The 20738-nt window shown below is 48.8% G+C and overlaps 4 protein-coding genes across 8 annotated transcripts; 2 read left to right on the top strand and 2 right to left on the bottom strand.

Moving 5' to 3' along the window:
- Positions 1-1116: 1116 nt before the first annotated feature.
- On the top strand, positions 1117-2926 carry LOC121062597 (C-type lectin domain family 2 member D-like; the record flags this gene model as incomplete). Its single annotated transcript, XM_040542637.1, has 4 exons — positions 1117-1234; positions 1406-1563; positions 1672-1781; positions 1871-2926. Coding segments are annotated over 4 exons (504 nt in total), but the record flags the coding sequence as incomplete, so codon positions are not given.
- Positions 2927-3682: 756 nt separating this feature from the next.
- On the bottom strand, positions 3683-8715 carry LOC121062672 (C-type lectin domain family 2 member D-like). The gene is made up of 6 exons (XM_040542857.1): positions 8469-8715; positions 7652-7743; positions 6373-6471; positions 5676-5848; positions 5161-5267; positions 3683-4849 (listed from the first exon to the last, which is right to left on the bottom strand). The coding sequence occupies exons 1-6, from the start codon at positions 8621-8623 to the stop codon at positions 4684-4686; spliced, it is 792 nt and encodes a 263-aa protein (XP_040398791.1). The 5' UTR covers positions 8624-8715; the 3' UTR covers positions 3683-4683.
- A 529-nt stretch (positions 8716-9244) lies between these two features.
- Positions 9245-14257, top strand: LOC121062671 (killer cell lectin-like receptor subfamily B member 1B allele B). Its single transcript, XM_040542856.1, has 6 exons — positions 9245-10799; positions 11733-11831; positions 12222-12350; positions 12674-12828; positions 13267-13385; positions 13766-14257. The coding sequence occupies exons 1-6, from the start codon at positions 10610-10612 to the stop codon at positions 13959-13961; spliced, it is 888 nt and encodes a 295-aa protein (XP_040398790.1). The 5' UTR covers positions 9245-10609; the 3' UTR covers positions 13962-14257.
- Positions 14258-15132: 875 nt separating this feature from the next.
- On the bottom strand, positions 15133-20735 carry LOC121062674 (C-type lectin domain family 2 member E-like). 5 transcript variants are annotated; one of them, XM_040542863.1, is made up of 6 exons: positions 18954-20735; positions 16959-17118; positions 16589-16699; positions 16069-16250; positions 15585-15688; positions 15133-15289 (listed from the first exon to the last, which is right to left on the bottom strand). In XM_040542863.1, the coding sequence occupies exons 2-6, from the start codon at positions 17041-17043 to the stop codon at positions 15148-15150; spliced, it is 624 nt and encodes a 207-aa protein (XP_040398797.1). In that variant the 5' UTR covers positions 17044-17118; positions 18954-20735; the 3' UTR covers positions 15133-15147. The 5 variants fall into 5 exon arrangements, with proteins under 5 accessions (XP_040398797.1, XP_040398798.1, XP_040398799.1 ...); XM_040542864.1 differs by having other exon boundaries at positions 16959-19120; XM_040542865.1 differs by lacking the exons at positions 16959-17118; positions 18954-20735 and adding an exon at positions 16800-16823.
- Between the last annotated feature and the right edge of the window lie 3 nt (positions 20736-20738).

Here is a 20738-nt window from a genome sequence, read left to right as displayed (position 1 = left end):
GCTGCAGGTTCACAACCTACTCGACGCACTTCTGTACCATATATGTACAATTTTATTTGACCCACCCTAAATTTCTTCTTTTTCCTCTCCTCTCCTCTCCTTTTCCTCTTTTCACCACCTTCTCTCGTGACTAGAGGGCCCGTGATTTTTGTTTTTACTGATCTCGTACTGCTCATCCTGTTTTTCTTAGCTATCCTCCTTATTTCGGGACAGTGGGCCCTTCTGCTTACCTGCTTAATGCACTCCCCACTTCTATAGCACACGATCACTTCTGAATATGCGAGGTTAGTGGAATTTTCCACTTCAAAAAACACCTTCTATTGCAAAACTCAACTTTGTTCCTCACAACACTGGACTGGGAGGAGCGGCTGACACGCCATAAGGCTGTGCCGCCACCCAGCGAGACCTCAGCAGGGTGGGGAGAAACTTAACGAAATTTAACGAGGGCAGGTGTAGAGTCCTGCACTCTGGGGCAAGGACAACCCCAGGCACCGGGATAAGTTGGGGACCGCCCTGCTGGTGAGACCACATCTGGAATATCGTGTCCAGTTCTGGGCCCCTCGGTTCCAGAAGGACAGGGGACTGCTTTAGAGAGTCCAGCGCAGAGCCACGAGGATGGTTAAGGGAATGGAGCATCTTCCTTACGAGGAAAGGCTGAGGGAGCTGGGTCTCTAGCTTGGAGAAGAGCAGATGTTCAAAAATACGTAAAGGGCGAGTGTCAGGAGGATGGAGCCAGCCAATGATAGGACAAGGGGCAGTGGGTGCAAGCTGGAACATAGGAGGTGCCAATTAAATATGAGACAAAACTTTTGTAGGGTGAGGGTGACAGAGCATGGAACAGGCTTCCCAGGGGGGTTGTGGAGTCTCCTTCTCTGGAGATACTCAAAACCTCCTGTGGGACATGATTTAGGTGTTCCTGCTCCATCGGGGGACTGGACTAGATGATCTTTCAAGGGTCCTTCCAATCCCTCACATTCTGTGATTCTGTGGAGGTCCAACCGTCCCCCTACCACCAACGTCACCCGCAGGGTGTGGGGAGGGCCTGGCCTCTCTCAGCCCCGCTGCCAGGGGTCTGCACGGCGCTGGGACCCCTAACTTCCCCCCCCCCCCCCCCTTTTCGTTGCAGATCTTTTTACTGCTAAGAGTAAGCATGGAAGAACTGCGTCCTGGAAGCAATACGTGCCCAGAATCATCACTGGATTAGGGACAGCGCTTTTAATCTCCATTATCATCTGTGAGTGTTCCCAGGTGGTTTTGTGGCTCTGCCCTGTGGCCCCAGCTGCAGGAGGGGGAAAAAAAAAAAAGGGGGCTCGGTGCATGGAGGGGGAGCCCATATCCAACCCAGCTGCCCCAAGGACTACCCCCTTCTTTGCTCCTCCAACCCCCTTCATTTATTTTTCCTTAGGGCTCTCTCAACGTGCGTATTCCTGCCCCCGTTTGTGGATCGGGTTCGAGGGGAAATGTTTCTACTTCTCTGAAGTGGAAAGGAACTGGACGTCGAGTCGGGATGACTGCCACACGCGCCGCGCCAGCTTGGCCGTGATCCAGTCCAAGGAGGAGCTGGTGAGACCGGGGGTTTTCTCCTGGCCCCTTTTCTTTTTTTGGGGAGGGGGGGGGGTTGGGGCAGAGATCTGGGGGTGACCTGCAACCCTGCTCCCCCTCTGCTCTCAGGAGTTCGTGCTGCGCTACAAAGGTTTTCCTGACCACTGGATCGGGCTGAGCCGCCAAAACCCGAGCCGGCGCTGGGAGTGGGAAGATGGGACCAAATTCAACAGCTCGTTGTGAGTCCGTCGCGCCGTGCACGCGGGGGGGTTTTGGGGCGAGGAGGCAGGAAGCATGCGGGAAGCTCACCCCACTGCCTCCCCTGCAGGTTTCTCGTCGGAGGAGGCGAGGACTTTGCTTTCTTGAACGACCAAAAAGTCACCAGCGCTCGCAGCAGCGGCGAGCGGCACTGGATCTGCACCAAGCCGCAGAGCAGGCGGCCGTGAGGCCAGCAGACACGGCGCCTCCAGGTCGTGCAGAGAATACCTCACATCTTGGTGCCCTGGTGGACATTTCGAGAACCTGACGTGGCGAGACAACACGCAGGGTTCATTTCTCAGGCCTGCAGGTGGCGTTTTGTTACAGCTAACGCGCTTCTGGAGCCTTTTCACGTTTTCTGTCTCCTACCAGCGAGCTTCCTTCTGCAGAACGTTTTGTCTTCTCAAACTCTTCTGCACTACATTATTTTTGCTTCATCTTTATCGATGCCTAGCATTAAGATTGATAGCAGAGGCAAGGTTGCATCAGGAAAAGCAGCGATGTAGCACGTTGTTTAACTGACAACAGGCACTCCATTTCATTTTTAGATCATAAAACTCTTTTCTCAAGGAATTTGCACTTTTTTAGCACAGGAGAAGGTTCTAACTTCTTTTATAACGGAGGGGCATTTTAAAATACAGTATTTTGCCAAAGAGATACCAGTATTGTGCATAGGCAGAAGATATCGCAGGGTGGATGGGAATATTTCAAAACACACGATCCTGGAACTGGTTTGGGCTGGAAGAAAGCTTCAAGATCGTCTAGTTCCAACCTCGCTGCCCTGGGCTGAAGTCCCTGAGGTCCTGCTTGGGGGGAAGCAGCTGTAACCCATCACCTCTGCTGGTGCTAGCCCGAGGAATGCGAGTAGTGGGTGTGTTGCTTTGACAAGGAGCAACTTCTCGCGCTTGCAGTTCCTCCTGTACTTGAACAAACATTTCAATGCCTCCCAGGCTGGATTGTGGAGGCAGTCTGGAGTCAGGTCGACGTTAATTTCAAATGCTGCCTGTGGAGGAAAACGGTGCCTTTCTCTTGCTTTTCTGCTCCTCTGTATCTTTGCACTTTATCGGCAGTATTTTTCTGTGTGCTGTTTTAGTTTATATGTAATTTCCAAATAAAATATTTTTTTGAAGTCTGGCTCTGACTTTTATTTTTTCCTCTTGCGTTACCCTAGGATCCACTGCGAGGTGACAGTGTTACCCCACTCCTTTCTTGCCCTTCCATGAAAACTCTCTCATTGTAAGACCACAGCTACATCCTGTGCCACATCTCCTGAAAATATTAAGGATTTCCTAAGAAAACCCAGGACACTTCACTGCAGTTCACCCAAATCTTGCTTTTAGGACAGCACCTTAGAGAAAAAGCAGATAATCTTTACCGAAAAATAAGAAATTCTCTGCTTTTGGATCCTGGAAGAGCTCAACAATGCTAAATGATGCTTCAGGGTGGGATGCAGAAGGGTTTTGTGCAGGAACTCCTCGTTCTTTGCTGACCTAAACCAGACTTCCTGACATTTAGGTGTGTGAAGTCTGGAGAAAAGACTGCAACAGCAGGAAGTGGCACCTTAGTGAATAGGTTTTTGCTATATTTCAGGCCAGTGAATTGGATTTGTTAGCCAAAAGTACATTTTTATTGTATGGAATTGCCCTGCCTGTAACAGGTGAAGGAATAACAACAAACCTCGGATTTATGTGCTTAGCTAAAGGCAATGCATCAAGTTCATCGCTGCAAAATTCTGCCAATTTGGGCTGCAAGAGCAAGTTAAAGCTAAATTACCTGTCTTTGAGGAAAAGAGACTTAATGACAACATTTGGAGCATGCGTGTAGCAGGAGAGGCAAGCAGGCTGTAGCTCTCAGTGTGCAAAATAATGAGAGAACAGAAAACCCCAGATTGAGGCTGGCTCTGTTTTTGAGAAGTAATTACGATGTCGTTACTCATTACCGAACACGTTGCTCACCGGTTCTGATGGCACCTCATCTTGTGAAAATCTTGCAAACAGCTCAAAGTGCATCGAAAGCCCTCAAAGTACAGGATCGAGTCGACATCAAGCCAGGCAAGGCTAAAAGGTTGCATGTCTCACGAGGTGTTTGTACGAGGAGGCTCCTCCACGGGATTTGCTTCGATGTCCCCAGTCCTGGAGGTGGCACTGGTGGACTTGATTTGGAGATGGCTGCTTGCTGGGAGGAGCCAGGTCTTGAAGCTCCTGGAGTCTGTTTCTTATGCTATTTTTTTCCAAATACAACCAAAAATAAGAGCGTTGCTAAAAACCCTACAATCCTCAGCGTCACACCTTCACCAGCCGTCTCCGAGCTGAGGTGCTCCTCAAAAAACGTCTTCCCAGGATGGAGTTAGCCATGCAAATGCCCCATGTTTCACCTGCAGACCGTAAAAGCCAAAGATTCCCAAAGCAAAAGATTCCAGAAAATCCTTGGAGGTCCATCCTTGCACCGCTTCCACATGCTCATAACGAACTGGAAAGCTTTTCCCAGCCGAGCAAGCTTGAAAACTGCTGATTTAACTTGCCAAAAATTAGGAAAAACTCGAATCCGATGCCATTCGACCTTTTTTCCCCCTGTGCAGGGCTGCATGTTGATGTCTCCTTAGGGTGAATCCTCTGCGCGCACACGCATGGTTTCACTGGCAGCGTTGTGACTTCTCTGGTGCTCTGAAATTTTGTTTCAGTGCTGTTGTGAATGAGTCATTGCCACGTATGACTGTGCTGCCGTGAGAAATCATCAGCTGTTGGTCACTGCGTGGGAAAGTTGGGTTGCAAATTTAAGTAGTAACTTTAGTTCCTATTCAGCAGTTTCCGGCTGAATTCCCCCCCTGAGTTTCCTTCAAAGTTTCTGAGCTTTTGTCTTGTTTCCCCTGTTTGCTTTGGGTATTTAGGAGCTGATGCAAAGGTTTTGAGCTCGTCTCGTCTTGTTGCCTTTGCCTGGGCTGTTCAGCGCGGGCTTGGTGCAAACCCAGTTCCTCTCCGTGCTGCACTGGGAGGAGCGGAGCCCGGTGTCACCCAGGTAGGCACAGAAGCCACCTCCTTGGACCTGAAACCTGAAGGGCAGAAGAAACAGCCGGCCTCAGACAGGAAAAGGGAGAAAAATCACACTGATGATCTCTAAGGAGAACAAAAAATAATCAAAAGTAGGAATCTAACAGCGTTTTGGCCCCGCTTCCACCTTTCGACTCGAAGGGAAAAGCAAAGAACGGCTCTGGAAGCAACATGGCCCTCTCCAGGTCTCATCGCCCCACCACTACGTCTGGATCCACCTCTAGAGCTGGTCCCAAATCCCAGAAGAAACGCAAGTTTCAGGGCCGGAGAACCAACAGCCAGCACGATAACGAGGAAAACCCCGCAGACTCACAGGTGGGACGGATGTGAGTGGTTCACCCATTTCCATGGTTGCTCCTCCCCTTCCCGTGAAAGGCCAACCCAATGCTCCGAGATGCCTTTATATCTCATTGTGAAGCTCTGGAAAAGACGAAAGACTTTAGGGCAGCTCTCAGGGTTTTGGGACATGCCCAGCAAGTCATCTGTAGAAACCTCCCTCCAACCAATAATCTACATTTTACAAGTTGCCCGCGCTCCTTTGGTGCTTGAATTATTCAGTCTGTTACCAGAACCCATAATCTTTAAGGCAGAGACCTACTTCATTGTTGTCTAGAATTTTTTTTCCTTTTTTTTTTTTTTCTTTTTTTCCCCTTTTTGCTACAGGTCTTGCATTGGTTGGCTTTGGTGAGAAGCTCGAGGAGAAGATCCATAAAACAACCATTTTCCCCATCTCCTCACCCCAGGACTGGGACGAAGATACTGAAATAGCAGGCAAGGAAACCAAAAGGTGGCAAAAAACGGTGGTGGCTTTTCTGGGGGACTCCATACCAAGTCTTCCACGCTGTCGAACATGGCCAGGGAAGCACCGAGAGCTGAGCAGTTGTCCTGGCTGGATGTCCAGTTCCTCTCAGCCTCCGAAAAATGGTAGCATTTTCCTCTATACCCGATCCAGTCGAACGGACACTGAGCACAGGGCTGGGGTCGAGGTTGAAAAGCGTGCACTGTCATCGATAGAGCAAAGGGGGACAAGAGATGTGGGGGCTGTACTTTCAAAGCAGAAATCAGGCCACCAACGACGCTGGCTTTAGGAGGATTTCCAAAAAGTCCTATGCCTAAACGTGCCCTAAGGTATCACTATCCATCATTAATGCCAAAGCAGCGATGGGCAAAGCAGAGAGAAAGTGTTTCTCTTGTTCCTGCAGCCTTCTTGGCTTGGTGGGACTTGTGCCAACATCTCTTGATGCTTGGCCAACCAGCAGCCCCTTCTTTACCAAAAAAAACCTTTTTGGGTAAAGTCTGATGATCTGTTTTTTAAAGAATGATGCCACAGAGGAGATGGGTTTGGCTTTCTGGAGAAGGGTTTCTGCACTCATTGAAATGTCCCTCACCTGGAGGGGACACCTCCTGGCCTTGATTTTGTCTTCGTCAGGAGCATGGAGATGGACTTGGCACAAGTGCAATGACCCAAAGCGTCTTGGGGAGGGCACAGAGATGTTGTCCCTGTGATGAGCACCTCAACACTCACCTGCAAAAGCGATGGCGGTGACGAGCAGAACCAGGAACACCACTGCCATGGTGACCTGGCAGGCAACGCGTGCCCCCGGCTTCATCTCCAGGCTGGAACCTGCAGGAGAAGAGACCTTCAATATCTTCATGGGAGCACCAAGGGCAACAGCACACTCCAGGTCCAGGGAATTGACCCCAAAGGTGTTTTTTGCCTCCTTTTGCTCAAGGAGGAAGAGGAAGGGGTCAGTCTCTCCCCTACGTTGGGTGTACTCACTATCATTTGGGGTGAGAAACAGCAAGAAGTTTTGAATTCTTCCCCATGAGGAGTAAAATTATGGGGTTTTCCTTCTTGGATACTCTTCTTTAGGAGGGGAACATTGTCTTTGCACCAGCTCTAGCTGCAAACCTCTGCTCTGAAATGCCTGTGGGCATTACACCATACACACAAGCGATTTCGTTTGAATTTCTGGGGGTTCTGCTTCGTCATTACAGCTCGAGGGACTTCTTTCACAGCCCTAACCAAGATGCTTTGGGTCTTGCAATGACTTGAGTCATGCTCAGCCCATCGCTGGGTCTTCTGATCTAGAACACGCTCTTATCTTAACCTCTGCTCAAAGAAACTTTTGTTTCCTATGGGGTTTGCCTTCGCTTGCTCCTCCTTGCGTGTCATCACATGAACCACATGTCATGCGACAAGCCCTTCTTCCCTCTCTTCTTTTCCCTTCCCCATGCACCGAAATAGAAATCATTTTAGACGATAATTTCAACACCAAATATGCCAATAGAAAAACCATGGCTCAAAGTCAATTGGGACAACTGGAAAGACCCCAAATCCCCTTTGCCACCTGCTTTGGTCTACCAAGAGGATGGTGGAGGTGGGAGGAAGAGTCAACTGAACCAAAATAAGGCAGTGTTGAAGAAAGGAAGGAAGAGGTTCGTTAATATTATGCCAATATATCTAATTCCACGCTCTTTTTTTTTGGTCTTTTCACCCTTCTTCTCTACCAATATCTCTACCAACATCTCTTTATTCTTTAATTGAGAACCAGGGAGTGAAGACACAAAAGAAACACTGACTCACGGAGGAGTCATAACTAAAATCTTCCAAACTGTGACTGCTTAGCAAAATGCCACCTGGTGCTCGCTGAGCTACAAAAAAATTTCCCCTTGAGGGAAGTGCTAGAAAACCCAAGACTCAGTTTTTCTTACCACCCCGTCAGCCTTACATCAGCTTGTTTTTGTTCTCAGATTACAGAAGGCAGAAGAAAGCCTTGTTCGGGCCAGTGCTCTGCAGTTACCTCCCCGCTTGCTTCTTTCCGTGCCCAAAAAGCTGGGACATTCCCTTGTTTCCTTCATTTCGGGAGATGCAGGTGGGGTGGCGATGGGGCACCTGAAAATCAGAAGATTTCACCCATCAGAAGCTGTGACCCAAGGACGCATTTTTTGGGGGGGCTCTCTCCATCTGATTCTCAAATCGTGGTCGTCTTCGAGGTCCATCCAAGCTCAAGCCAAACTCATTGCAACGATTCAAAGAAAAACGCGATTTCCTCTCCCTCTGATGTTAATTTTACACTGCCTTTACACCTCAGCCTTGCCGGGGATGGGTGAAGGCTTTGCAAAAGAAAGAATTTTGTTCCATTCAGCACCAAAATCAATCCCCCCTCCCCCCCCCCCCGCCAACCAGCAGTCACGCACCATCAGAGCGGCAATCCTGGATGAGAAGAAAATTAAATGTCCACGTGGCTTAAGAAAACAAAACACAGAAAAAAAAACACAAAACATCACCCCCAATTTGTGGGGGGAATTAAATTCCCCCTCCCGCAATCACAATTCTCCCCCTGCAATTAGAGTTTTCCCCCAGCAATTAATTCCACCGTTTGCAATTAATTTTTTTCCACTTGCAATTATTTTTTCCCCCCTGCAATTGATTCCCCCCCCCATAATTGATTCCCCTTCCCTTGCAATTGATTTTTTCACCCTGCAATTCACTTTTTCCGCTTGCAATTCACTTTTTTCACCCTGCAAATCATTTTTTTCCACCCTGCAACTCATTTTTTCCCCTTGCAATTCATTCTCCTCCCACTTCCAAGCCCGAACCCCCCCCAGCCCCAGTACCTGTGTCCTGCCGGTGGGAGCACTGCGCGCTCTCCTGCTGTGTGAAGTGTGAAGCCTTCTGTCAAATAAACCTTTTTTTCTGGGGGATTTTCCAGAGGATCCAGCTGGCGAAGGCTTGGCCGTGCAGCTGGTGGGGAGATGCCCAAGAGCCCCATTTGAGCAGGAAGCTGCTGCTCTCCTGAGCCCCCCCTCCAGCTCTGCTCTCGCCGCCTTCACCCCATGGGGGTTGCTATAAATATATATGTATCTATTTTTATATATAGTATATATTTATATAGTATTTTAATCATAGAATTAATATATATATTTAATTTATAGAATTTAACATATATGTACTGTTTTTTATATGTAGTAATTTATATATATATGTAGTATTTATATATATATGTACTATTTCTCCCTATATAATATGTAGTATTCTCTCTATATAGTATTTATATATATACACATAGCTTTTATATCATAGAATCATAGATAAATACACATAGTTTATATAGAGATATACACATAATATTTATAGATATATACACATAGTATTTAGATAGAGATATATGCACATAGTGTTTATATAGAGATATACACAGTATTTAGATAGAGATATATGCACACAGTGCATATATATAATGCAAATTATATATATCATATAAATTATATATATAAGCGTATCCATATGATATATTCATAAGCATAAACATATATATATTTGTATCTATTTATATAGTTACTTTATATATATTTATATATTTACTTTTAAATGTTTATATACTTACATACAATTTTATCTTACATATTTGTATTTATATTTGAAAGTATGCGTGCAGTTTGGATAGAGGTACTGCATGTATAGATAATGTATATTTTGCTCTAGGAGTGGCTTGGGGTGTTGTCCTTGGACCGTTGCTGGTTTCTGTTTTCCCAGAAACTCGCTCTCAAGCTGACTTGTTCCAACAAAGCCTGCTCGGGCTGTGCCCTCTCTCCTTAATGCCTCCGACCATATGCAAAAATATGCAGATTTCTATCCCTTCCTGCCTCCAAGGAATGGGATTGCCAGGCAAATGCATGCAAGGGGAAAAATGCAAAGAAAAAGGTGCAATTAAGCTGTCAAAAATAGGTGGGTTTGCGATTAAGCTATCCCCCAAAGGTGTTGCCATTAAGCAATCAGAAAATAGGTGCTTGGGAAATTAAATTATCCAAAAAAAGGTGTTTCTCCAATCAAGCAATCAAAAAGGAGGTTCTTGCAATCAAGCTATCCAAAATAAGTCTTGCAATTAAGTTATCTGAATGCAGGTTTTTACAAAAAAAAAAAAAAAAAAACACTTTTTAATTTTATTTTATTTTATTTTTTTGCAAGCTATGGTCAGGATGGAGGCAGAGCCTTGTGCAGCCTTTGTTGTTGTGGTGTTTTTTTTCTTTCTTTTTTTTTTTTTTTAGCGTTGTGCAGGAAGAGAAATGTAAAAGCGGTTCTGACTGCTCACCGCAGAAAATCGAGTACAAAACTTTCCATGAGGTCAATGAGATCTGAAGGCAGAGTAACAACGAACAGCAAAATGGACTGGTGGTGCTTTTTCCCCAGTCCTAGGAATTGCCAGTTGCTCCATGCAGTGGAGGCTAGGTCAAGCTGGCATAAGAAAATAAAATTAAACATCAAGATAATACATATACATATATAAATTTGCTGCAGAAAATAGGCAAGGAAAAAAAAAAACCCCTCTCTGCCTCTTCTGGTGCAAAAGTTATGGGATAAATTACTTGGCATGGAAGAAAAAGTGATAAATTAAAATCAAAACCATCCCCTTCCAGCTTTTGGGTTACACGCAACCGATGCCCAAGCCGTATTCCAGGGAAGACCCACCAAATATCACCTTTCTCCTCCTTCCCTGACTATCCGCTGGTACGCGTTGGCCTGCCCCCCGTTAAAAAAAACTTATTTAAGGGCTTTTATTTTGTCTTTTGTCACCGCTCTGCTCTCCTGGCAGCTCAGCACCGCAGTGCTTGCTGCGATTGCTAAAGCCAAAAGGTGTTTCTGCACCTCCAGAGGTGCGACCTCCTCCTGCCTCGAGGCCGTCTGCCTACCTGCCAGCCTTCAGTTGAAGGGAAAAGGCTGTAGGATATATCTATATACCTATAAAAAAAAAAAAAAGATGAAAAAAAGCCATTTCCTGGCACTGGACGCAGGCGCAAGAAGGTTGGTCATAACGCAAAGGTTGCCCGGGGACTTTGCCACTCCTGGGACGCTTCTGCAGGCTGGCGAGCTGGCCATGGCTGGGGAAATTATTTACGCCGATTTAAGGCAGCTCGGAGGGGGCCCTTCGCCTGCCGAAAGGCGTCACAGTAAGTGTGATTTTGGGCGGTGGGTGCTCACAGCAAGCTTCGTTTCCTCCAGGAAGAGCTGGCGCTTGGGTCCGCTCGCGTCTTGGCCAAGAAACACGGCCAAACGCCGGTTGGGTTGCGGGGTTGATCCCGGTTCATGCGGGCAACGAAAGGAAGGAAGGAAAGAAGGAAGGACGGGGGAGAAGGAAGCTTGCAAACGGCCAGAGCTTGAATGATTTCGCTGCTGGGGCTGCTCTCCCCGCAGCAAAAATCAGCCCCGACATCAGCGGATGGAAGTCGAAGCTTGGTGAAATGTGCCCAGGACCCTGGTGGAGAGGAGGTCTGGAGGGACCCGAGTCCCACCGGCCAACATCTGCTCTAAATGAGGCCAATTTCCCAAGGGTTCAGGTCTGTCCCCCTTGCTCCTGAGGACCCCCACCGCCTCCCAGAGCACCTGGAGGTGACGGCCTCACTTCCGAGCCCAACCTCTGTACCTAGCCTCCAACGGGAGCAAAGCCCGCCGCCGGGACTCCTTCCCCACTGGGACCCACTGGTGCAACTGGGAAGCCGCAGTCCGGCTTCTCCCCATCCCCTCCAAGCTCCTGGAGGCTTTGCTCCAACCAAAGCCGCCCCACGGCGAGCAGCAGGACCCACGCAAGGAGGGTCCTGGGGTGGGAGATGTGAAGAGAAGGTTGTGATCGTTGGGTTTTCACTTTTTTTTGTTGTTTTTGTTTTTTTGTTTTTTTTCCGTGGAAGTAGCAAAGTAGCCGTCAAGTTCTGTTCAAACAGAGGGGCTCTATTTTATTTTATTATGATATGATATGATATGATATGATGTGATATGATATTAATTTATTTTATTGATGTATTTTATTTCATATTATTTCATTTCATTGTATTTTAATTTTATTTTACAAGAAAGTACTTTCTGAACAAAACCACGGACTCTTTCAGCTCCCGCTGCATGCCCACGGTGGCACGGAGTCCTCCTGAAGCTGAGCGGGCTGGGCTACCTGGTGCTGCTGGTGCTGGTGGCGGTGCTCAGCGTGCAGGGTGAGTAAAACCCGCTCGTAAACACGTCCAAAACACAGCGAGCACAAGGGAAATTGTTCTTTGGTTGTATTTTTTTTCACCAAGGGGAGGTCAGGGTTTTGTCCCAGTGACCATCTCCATTTGGAGGGGGAAAATTTTGCCCCACAAGATGCATCCAACAAGAGTAAATCCCCTCTGAAAACAAACCAACAAACACAAAACCACAAAAAAAGTCTTTTAAAGCAAGGGTGGAGGACAGAAGCAACATTTTAATGCTATTGAAGAAGTTGGGTGCAATCATGACCAGAAAAGGAGGTTGCACAATAGCTTGGGGAACCCCTTAGCCCTGCTCGGTTTTCACAGTGTTGCCCCCAAACACCCTCAGTATCTAACCAAAATTTTGCCTCCAAGTTTTTCAGAAGGCGCCGACGCCTCCGAGCGCTCCGCAGAACACGAGCGAGGCCAGGGGAAGGAGCAGGATGGAGGCGTGCCTGATTCCCTCTCTGCTGCGCTACGTCTGCCGCTGGAATGGCTCCGCAGGTAACCCCTTCCCCGGGGGGGGTCCCCGGGGTGGGATGGGTGCCCCTGGGGCGCTGCGAGCCTGGCTTGGTGTCGATGAGCATGGCGAGGAAGAGCTCGTTTTGCTGATCATCTCCAGCCTCCATGGGCCTCCTGGAGGAGGAGGCACCTCTCTACCTTCACCCAGCTTGCCCCACCATGGTCCTCCTCATGGTGGATGGGTGGGAAAAGCGGGCAGGAAACATTTGGGAGGGGAGACAGCCCCCCTCCCAGTGCCTCTTGGCTCGGTTGAGCGAGACCTCAAGCACTTTTTGGAGTGTCTCACGGCTCCGTCTCCTCTCCAGGCCACGGGGGCTGCAAGCTGTGCCCCCAGTCTTGGCAGCTTTCTGGGGACCAGTGCTACCAGGTTCCCAAGTCGACTGGGACTTGGATGCAAGGCAAAAAAGACTGCGAAAGTCGGGGGTCCCATCTGGCCATGCTCCGAAACACCGCCGATATGGTAAGTACAGAGTGGAGAAGGCTTGAAAAGGACCCAAAAGTCCTTGGTTTTGGTGGGTAGAGGGGAAAAAACTGCCCCGGAGCTGCTGGGTGGTGGCAGGAGGCTTGGTAGCTCCAAGCCACCTCGTGCTGCGAGGTGGGAACGGGGCTGAATCGCCACCTAAAGGGCTTTGGAGGCCTCTTCCCACCTTTGGCATGGGAGGAAGGAGGGACACAGAGCTCGGGGGGAGCCTTCGGTGTCTCAGGCTCTGAATTTAAGCTCTTTCCACCCACCGAGCTGCCTTCAGAGCAGGCAGCGAGGCAGCACCCAAGGTACAGGTGGTGTTTAGGGCCCATCTCTTTGAGGATGAACCAAATGGGTTCAAAAAGCCGGCTTTGCACCCCAACGAGCCTCTTGCTGAAGGCTCTTGGAAGCCACCGCTCCTCTCCCATTTCCCAGGAGCACTTAAATGAGGGAATCCAGCAGGGCAGCAAGGGGAAGCTAATTGTGTGGATCGGATTAAAGGCATCCAACAACACATGGAAATGGGTGGACAACTCCTCCTTCGACGCCACCACGTGAGTACAGCTGCAACCCACGGTGTGTGGAGCAGCTTTGCTCCATTTCAGCCCCAAGATCTCCAATATTTGGTGTCTGCGACAGCCTTGTAATCCCCCGGCAAGGCTTTATAGCCCAGCAGTTGGCTGTACGGAGGACTGTAACCCAACATCTCATCACACGTATATAGCCAACGTGGTTTTAATGCCCTGGGCGTGCTCCAGTGGAGGAAGGAGCCAGATGTTAGTGCAAGCACAGCAATGTGCACGCGCATCTGGGCAAGCCCGCTGCAAGAAGCCACCTGGAGCCCAGTGAGACAGGCTGGGGGAGAAGCTCCCATTGCCCCATCTCCCAAGAGGAAAAGGAGCTGCTTTTGGGTGCTGACGGTTTTGGTTTGCAGGTTCGGTTCCCTTCGGAATGTGGCGAATGGCTGCGCGACCTTCGTAGACAAGAAGCTGGATTACGAAGGCTGTGAAAGTGACCACAATTGGGTTTGCCAGAAAGAACCTTTCCATCTCCTTTCAAAGACTGCAGGAGACGGAGACCTGTGCAGTGCCTGCACCGAAAAGCCCAGCCTGCAGGATTCTTGCTGCTAATATTTGGGCTGAAGCCCACCCTCCTCGTTACGGCTCTGCGAGGAATTTCAGGGTTTGAACCCAACCAAGCACAACCGAGAGTATTAGTGTAGGCTCTGGTGCAATTAGCTTCCAATTTATATTTTTTTTTATTAAAAAATCCATCCAAATATGTACATCCATACTGTATCTATTCAATCTTACCTTGTCCTCCTTTCAATAGGAAGTGTATAGTAAAAAAATAGCATAACTCCATAGCATATCAGATTCGCAGGTTTCAGGTTTATCGTTAAAAACATGGCTTTTGCAAGTGTAGAGAAATATAAAACGATTTTCTGCTGTACAATCAGAGAGAGAAACAGGAGTGTTGCTGACTTGAGTAGAATCATAGAATAGAATCAGAGAATATTCCTTACGCTGCAGGCCCCACACAGGTCTACCCAAAAATTCAGACCATATGACTAAGAGCACAGTCCAAACGCTTCTTAAACCCCAACAGGCTTGGTGCAGTGACTGCTTCCCTGGGGAGCCTGTTCCAGTGTGCGACCACCCTCTTGGTGAAGAACCTCTTCCTGATGTCCAGCCTAAGCCTCCCCTGCTTCAGCTTGACACCGTTCCCGCGGGTCCTATCGCTGGTCACTACAGAGAATAGATCGGCGCCTGCCCCTCCACTCCGCCTCCTGAGAAAGCTGTAGACCGTGAGGAGGTCTCCCCTCAGCCTCCTCTTTTCCAGGCTGAACAGGCCCAGTGACCTCAGCCGCTCCTCATCCGTCTTCCCCTCTAGGCCCTTCACCATCTTTGTAGCCCTTCTCTGGACACTCTCCAACAGTTTTACGTCCTTTTTGTACTGCGGTGCCCAGAGCTGCACACAGTGCTCGAGGTGAGGCCGCACCAGCGCAGAGTAGAGCAGGACAATCACTTCCCTCGACCGACTAGCGATGCGGTGCTTGATGCACTCCAGGATATGGCTGGACCTCCTGGCTGCCAGGGCACCCTGCTGGCTCATGTTCAGCTTGCTGTCAACTAAAACACCCAGATCTCTCTCGTCGCTGGACACTACATAAGATTGACTGAGCCTGCAAGAATCTGAGCAGAAAGGAAACTCTAATACTGTTGCTGCAAAGAAACAGATTTAAGTAAGTTTTTACCAATTTTTGTGCTATTTTATCTTGCGGCACTGGCACAAGCTTTATGTTTATGGAATCTTTTATTCGGGGTAAATCTTTTGCCTCCAGAGGACGTAGTTGTTGGGTCTGCTGCAGATCCAGTATTTCTCCGTGTGGCAGAGGCCTGAGCTGATCTTCTCCTGGTTTAGGTACGCACAAGGGCCACCTCCCCGCACTGCAAACCTGCAACGCAGACACTCAAGAGTGAGCAGAAGGGAGGGAAGTAGGAAAATTGTCCTAAAAACTGGAAGAAAAGCCAGGATTTCCTCTCCTGGGAAGGTCAGAAGGGGCAGTGTTCAAGGTTTAATAGGGGTTCAGAGCGCAGCATCCTTGGTCCACCCAAGCTTCTCGTGGAAAACCAGCGCTGCGGTGACAGGAGAAGGTCCCCGTCCCAAAAGAGGCCATCCCAGACCCTGTAAGAACTCCTGCCCTAATTGCCAACCCGAAGCACCCAACCCCAACAGGCGGAGGGACTGACCAGGTGTTGAAGGCTGTGCCATTGGTCCACCTCCACTGGCTGTCACCATCATCGTGCAGCCCGAACCAGTGGTTTGCTTCGCCCTTGTAGCGCATGATGAAATCCTTTAGAGCAAAAAAACAAACAGGTTTTAGGTGATCCCGTCTTCCCCAAACACAACTCACCCAGGTTCCACCTCCAGGCTGCAGAGCACCTTGCAATAGGAAGGTGATTTCATTTGCGAGATGTGAATATTCTACAGTTTCACGGAAAAATGAAGCCCCTTGAGGGCAAAGCTCAGGACAGCACCCAGCTGGACGTAGGGAGGGAGTTTTGGAGAAAATAACGTGATACTGCTCATCCCCCAGCGCGGACTGGTGCTTTTGCCAGGGCATCTTCTCCTGGCTTTGTCGGTGGGTGAAATTTGGGGGAAAATGGGTTTTTGGTCTGGTCCCACACATTTTCCACACCAGAGCTGGCATGGGGGCTTGTGCCCAGTTCTCACCAGTTCCTCCTTGCTGTCTATGGAGGTCAGGGAGGCTTCCAAGGCCTTGCAATTTTCCAAGCTGGTCTTCCAGTTGGCTTCATTCTCTGAGAAATAGTAGCACTTGGCTTGGAAGCCGATCCACGTGGCTGGGCACACGTGGGAGAATTGAGGATGTGGTGAGTGAGACTGCAGTGGCACAACTGGAAAAGGAGAAAAATGAGCAGCTGAGATGCATGGACAGCCACAATAAAAAATAAAATTAAAAAATATATAAAAAAAAAAATGCATTTTTTTAATCATACGTGTTCCCCTCCAGCAAATGTAGGGGGGTTGGGATGCGCCATGATGGGGCACCCCATTGGAAAGGTTGAGTAGAGCCTGGTTTAGGGGACAAAAGAGGGTGCCCCATGAAGCAGGCTCAGTGCTATGCTTGGGGGGCTTCTCATCCTGCTGGGAAAACCCTGGAATTCCCCGCTCCATCCCCACAACAGGTCCCTGGCCCATCTCCTTGTCGTGGGGATGCTCCAGGGGGACTCACCAATCAAGGCCGCCAGCAGACCGAAGACAAGGAGACTCAGCACCACACACAGTGGAGTGAGAAGCCTTTGTACATGACAACATTTCCTTTGCATCCCATGGGGGCTGGAGTCTGGTGGAGAAGAGAGCAGGAGATGTGGGCTGGGTCTTTCCACCCCCCCCCATATGCCCCTTTTCTGCTGGATCCACGGTTGATCCTATAGCCCTCCCCCCCTTGGGATAGGAGCTCCCTTCTTTGAGGTCCTCCAAATGGATTTAGAGGTGGCTGCATGGTAAAATTCAGAGCCTGTCCTCACCCACTCAGAAACCCAGTCCAGTGCCATCCCACCAGTGCCCCACCGGAGTGAGATCTCACTTTCCCCCAGCATTACCCCATTTGTATTGTTTTTCCTCATCTCTTGGAGGGCTCAGCACTTCTTGGTCGGGGTGTGTTTTTTCTTGGGCTCCTTTCCCCATGGCTGGCAAGTAAATGTCGTGTCTCACTAATCACATCCACGTAATCAGTGCTCTGGCAGCAACTGCCTCAGCACACTGCAATAGCAAGGAGAGAGTTGAGTGTTGGGGGGGCCGGGAAAGCCCCGGGTATGAAGAGTTGTGGGGATCTGGAGCGGACGTGGGGAAAACGTGGGTGGGGAGAGGGCTCGTGGTCTGCTGCAGGGGAATGGAGAAAGGGCGAAACGATGGGAGAAAGGGAGAAAGAAAGGGAGGAAGAAAGGCAGAAAGAAAGGCAGAAAGAAAGGGAGAAAGAAAGGGAGAAAGAGAAAGAGAAAGAAAAGAAAAAGATGAAGAAAGAAAGAGAAGGAAAAAAAGAGAAAGAAAAGGAGAAAGAGAAAAGAGAAAGACAGAAGTTTAAACTGACTTTAAATACTAAAAGAAATTAAAAGAAAAATACTGCCTATCAGCACTCAAAGCTCAAAGGGAGTTGAGCTGTCTGTGACATGACGCCCTCCCCAAGTGGCTTCAGCCCAGCAAGCAAGCAGGAAGCTGAATTTAAAAAAAAACAGAGGAGGAAATAAGCCAGCAGCTGGTCTTGCTGACATTCTTGGTTTGCAGCCGTCCCTTATCTCAGTTCCCCCTGCAATGTTTTCTGAGTAAAGGGCATGCTGGCTGCTGTTCAAACAGAGCAGCTCTTGCGCCACAGATCTTTGGCACTGTTGTTGGAAAATAAACAAGGAAGGACTCTGCCCCACCTGGATGATGGATTTATTGTAAAACCAAACATGTAGGAGGAGTAAGCTCTTAAGGAGAAAGGGTTTGGTTTCGTGTGCATACAGCAGCAGGCAGGGAAAAATTGCAGGAGGAACATTAAGTGCTGGGGGTCGTGCTGGGAAATAGAGTCTTGGAAGAAGTTTTAGGATTCAGTTTGGCAGGGGGGAATAAAAAGTGGTAATAAGGGTGGGCTGCAGGCACCCCAAACTCCATAGGACAAAGCGTGGCTCAGCTTCAAAGTTGGCTGGCGTGACCTAAAACCACCCAAACCCAACTGAGCACTGCTTTGAAAACCAAAAATGTCAGCTTCTGAGACAAATAAGGAAACCGATAGCTGCATGCTTTTGTTTCTCCATTTCAAGAGAAGAGCTTCTCATCTTCTTTTGGTTAGGCTTCCATTTTGTTAGAACTGTAAAATTAACCAAAATTCCCTTGAAAAAAACACATACGTTGGTGGGTTTTGCACCCTGTAGACTCAAAGCAGCCTGAGCTTGTACCCAGGTTTTATCCCTCTCCCCCCAAGTCTGCTTTTTTACTTCAGCTCCCCCCAGATTATTAATACTACTGTTTATTATTATTATTTTTTGCTTCATTTCACCTTTATTCTTCTTTCCATTCCCTCCCAGAAAAAGCACAAAGAAAGCAGCCAGCTGCTTTAGCTATATAACTGGGAAAGCCCTCCCAAAGTAACAAACAGAAAGAAAAAAAAAACAGCAAAAACAGATGGAAATGTTTAAAAACAGCTTAAAAAAAAAACACCTAGGAGTTCTAAACATCTGGTAGCAGAAGCTTCAACGAAGCCAGCTGAAAAGGAACAATTTGGGCAATGTGGGGTTTTTTTTTGGCCATTCTCACAGAAATACATGAGTGGCATGCAAGCTCACTGGGTGTGCCGTTTTGGCATTAAAAAAGAGAGAGAATGAGAGGAGAATGAGAAAAAAAAACAGCACAAACGCAAAAAGAAAGGCGAGAAAGAGACAACGAGGGTGGAAAAACGGGAGAGGGCAAAGGAACAAAAAAAATCTTAAAGGAAAAAAAGAAAGAAGATGGAAACCTGCCCTGACTGGCCGTTCCTTCCCTCCCCATTTCAGCCCCTAGCTGAGCGTTGCTTGCTCAGCTGGCCCCAAATTTTGCTGCTCAGATGTGGACTTACTTACCCTAAATACAGCCTCTCTGCGCCTGGTAGCTCATGTCACCCTGTTCCTTGAGCAGCGCCATGTAACAGTGAGGGAGGGGCAGCGCTCAGCCTGCCTAGAGCTGTTGCAGTAGGAACGCCTTCAGACACAATCCTCTGTTGACTGATAAGGCTAAAGAAGTCAAACCCTCACTGGTGTGTTTTCCTGTTGACAACAGAGGAAGGAAAGCAACCTTCTGTTTTTTTATTTTTTATTGAAGACACCCAGTGGGGGGAATATAAGGCCCCCATGGGGGGAATATGAGGCCCCCGTGGGGGAGTAACGCTGCATGTACTTATACAATACAACGTTTTTTTGTCTGAGCTGGCTTGCAAAGGCTTGCAGGCAAAGTGGGGGCCGTGGTAATGTGGCTTTGACTCACCTCTTCCTGGGGCAAAACTGAAGTTTTTGAGGGTGTTTGAGGTCTGGTTGGCTGCTCACAATAACCTTTTGTCCCCTCAAAACAGGATTATCTTTTTTTTTTTTTTTTTTTTCCTCACTTGTGGGTGGAGAGGGCAAAGGGGAGATGGGGCGATGATGACTCCCAGGAGATCAAGATGGTTTTTCCCCCTTGGGATGTGCAAACACATGGTTGGAGGCTCAGAAAGGGGAGCCTGTCTCCATCTGTTGTGGGTTTACGTGGCAGGGTTTCGGTAGCAGGACTCCACGTCCCAAAGGGCATAGAGACCCATACGATGCAGCTGAGTCTCTGCACATTTGGGGAACTTGAAAGACCCTGCCAGGAGCACGAGGGATGGATCCGATGGGGAAAAGTGTGCTGGGGAAGGGAGGATGAAACCATCCGGGCAGCAAAGAGTTAAATGGGCGTGATTTCCACAGCACTGAGCAAGAAAACCACAACATTTCGGGGAAAGGGTGGAAAGGAGGCGGAGCAAGCGGCCGTGTGCATTCGTACGCCCTTGGCTGACGGTTGCTTTCTGTTCAGATAATCAAAGAATCAATCATCAAGGCGGGAAAAGACCCCCAAGATGGAGGCCCACCCGCCCCCCTACCACCAATGTCACCCACTAAACCATGTCCCTAAGCACCACGTCCAACCTTTCCTTGAACACCCCCAGGGACGGTGACTCCACCACCTCCCTGGGCAACCCGTCCCAACACCTGACCACTCTTTCTGAGAAGAAATGTCTCCTCATTTCCAACCTGAACCTCGCCTGGCACAACTTGAGGCCATTCCTTCGGGTCCTATCACTAGTTATCTGTGAGAAGAGGCCGACCCCCAGCTCCCCACACCTTCCTTTCAGGTAGTTGTAGGGAGCCATAACGTCTCCCTGCCCAATTCCCCAACCTGTCGAGGTCTCCCAGTACCGACCCCTGAGGGACCCCACTAGATACAGGCCTCCAACTCGACTCTGTCCCATTGACCACAACCCTCTGGCTTCTTCCCTTCAGACAGTTCACGGCCCACCTCACTACCCCATCGTCCAGACCACACTTCCTCAGTTTAGCTGCTGAGATGCCGTGGGAAACAGTGTCAAAGGCTTTACTGAAATCAAGACAGGCCATGTCCACTGCTTTACCGTCATCTATCCACCCAGTTATGTCCTCATAAAAGGCTGTCAGGTTAGTCAAGCACAACTTCCCCTTGGTGAAGCAAAGTGGGCCTGCAATGCCTCTAGTGTTAGTTTTATCCGTGATGTATTTAAAGAAGCCCTTTTGTTGTCCTTGACCCCTCTCGTAAGGTTTAATTCTAGGGAGGCCTTAGCTTTCCTCGTTGCCTCCCTACAGTATCTGACAACAGCCTTA

This window comes from Cygnus olor, chromosome 33 (genome assembly GCF_009769625.2).
Source record: "Cygnus olor isolate bCygOlo1 chromosome 33, bCygOlo1.pri.v2, whole genome shotgun sequence".
Lineage (NCBI taxonomy): Eukaryota > Metazoa > Chordata > Aves > Anseriformes > Anatidae > Cygnus > Cygnus olor.
Note: the sequence above shows the minus strand (reverse complement) of the source record. Positions and strands in the feature narration are given on the sequence as shown.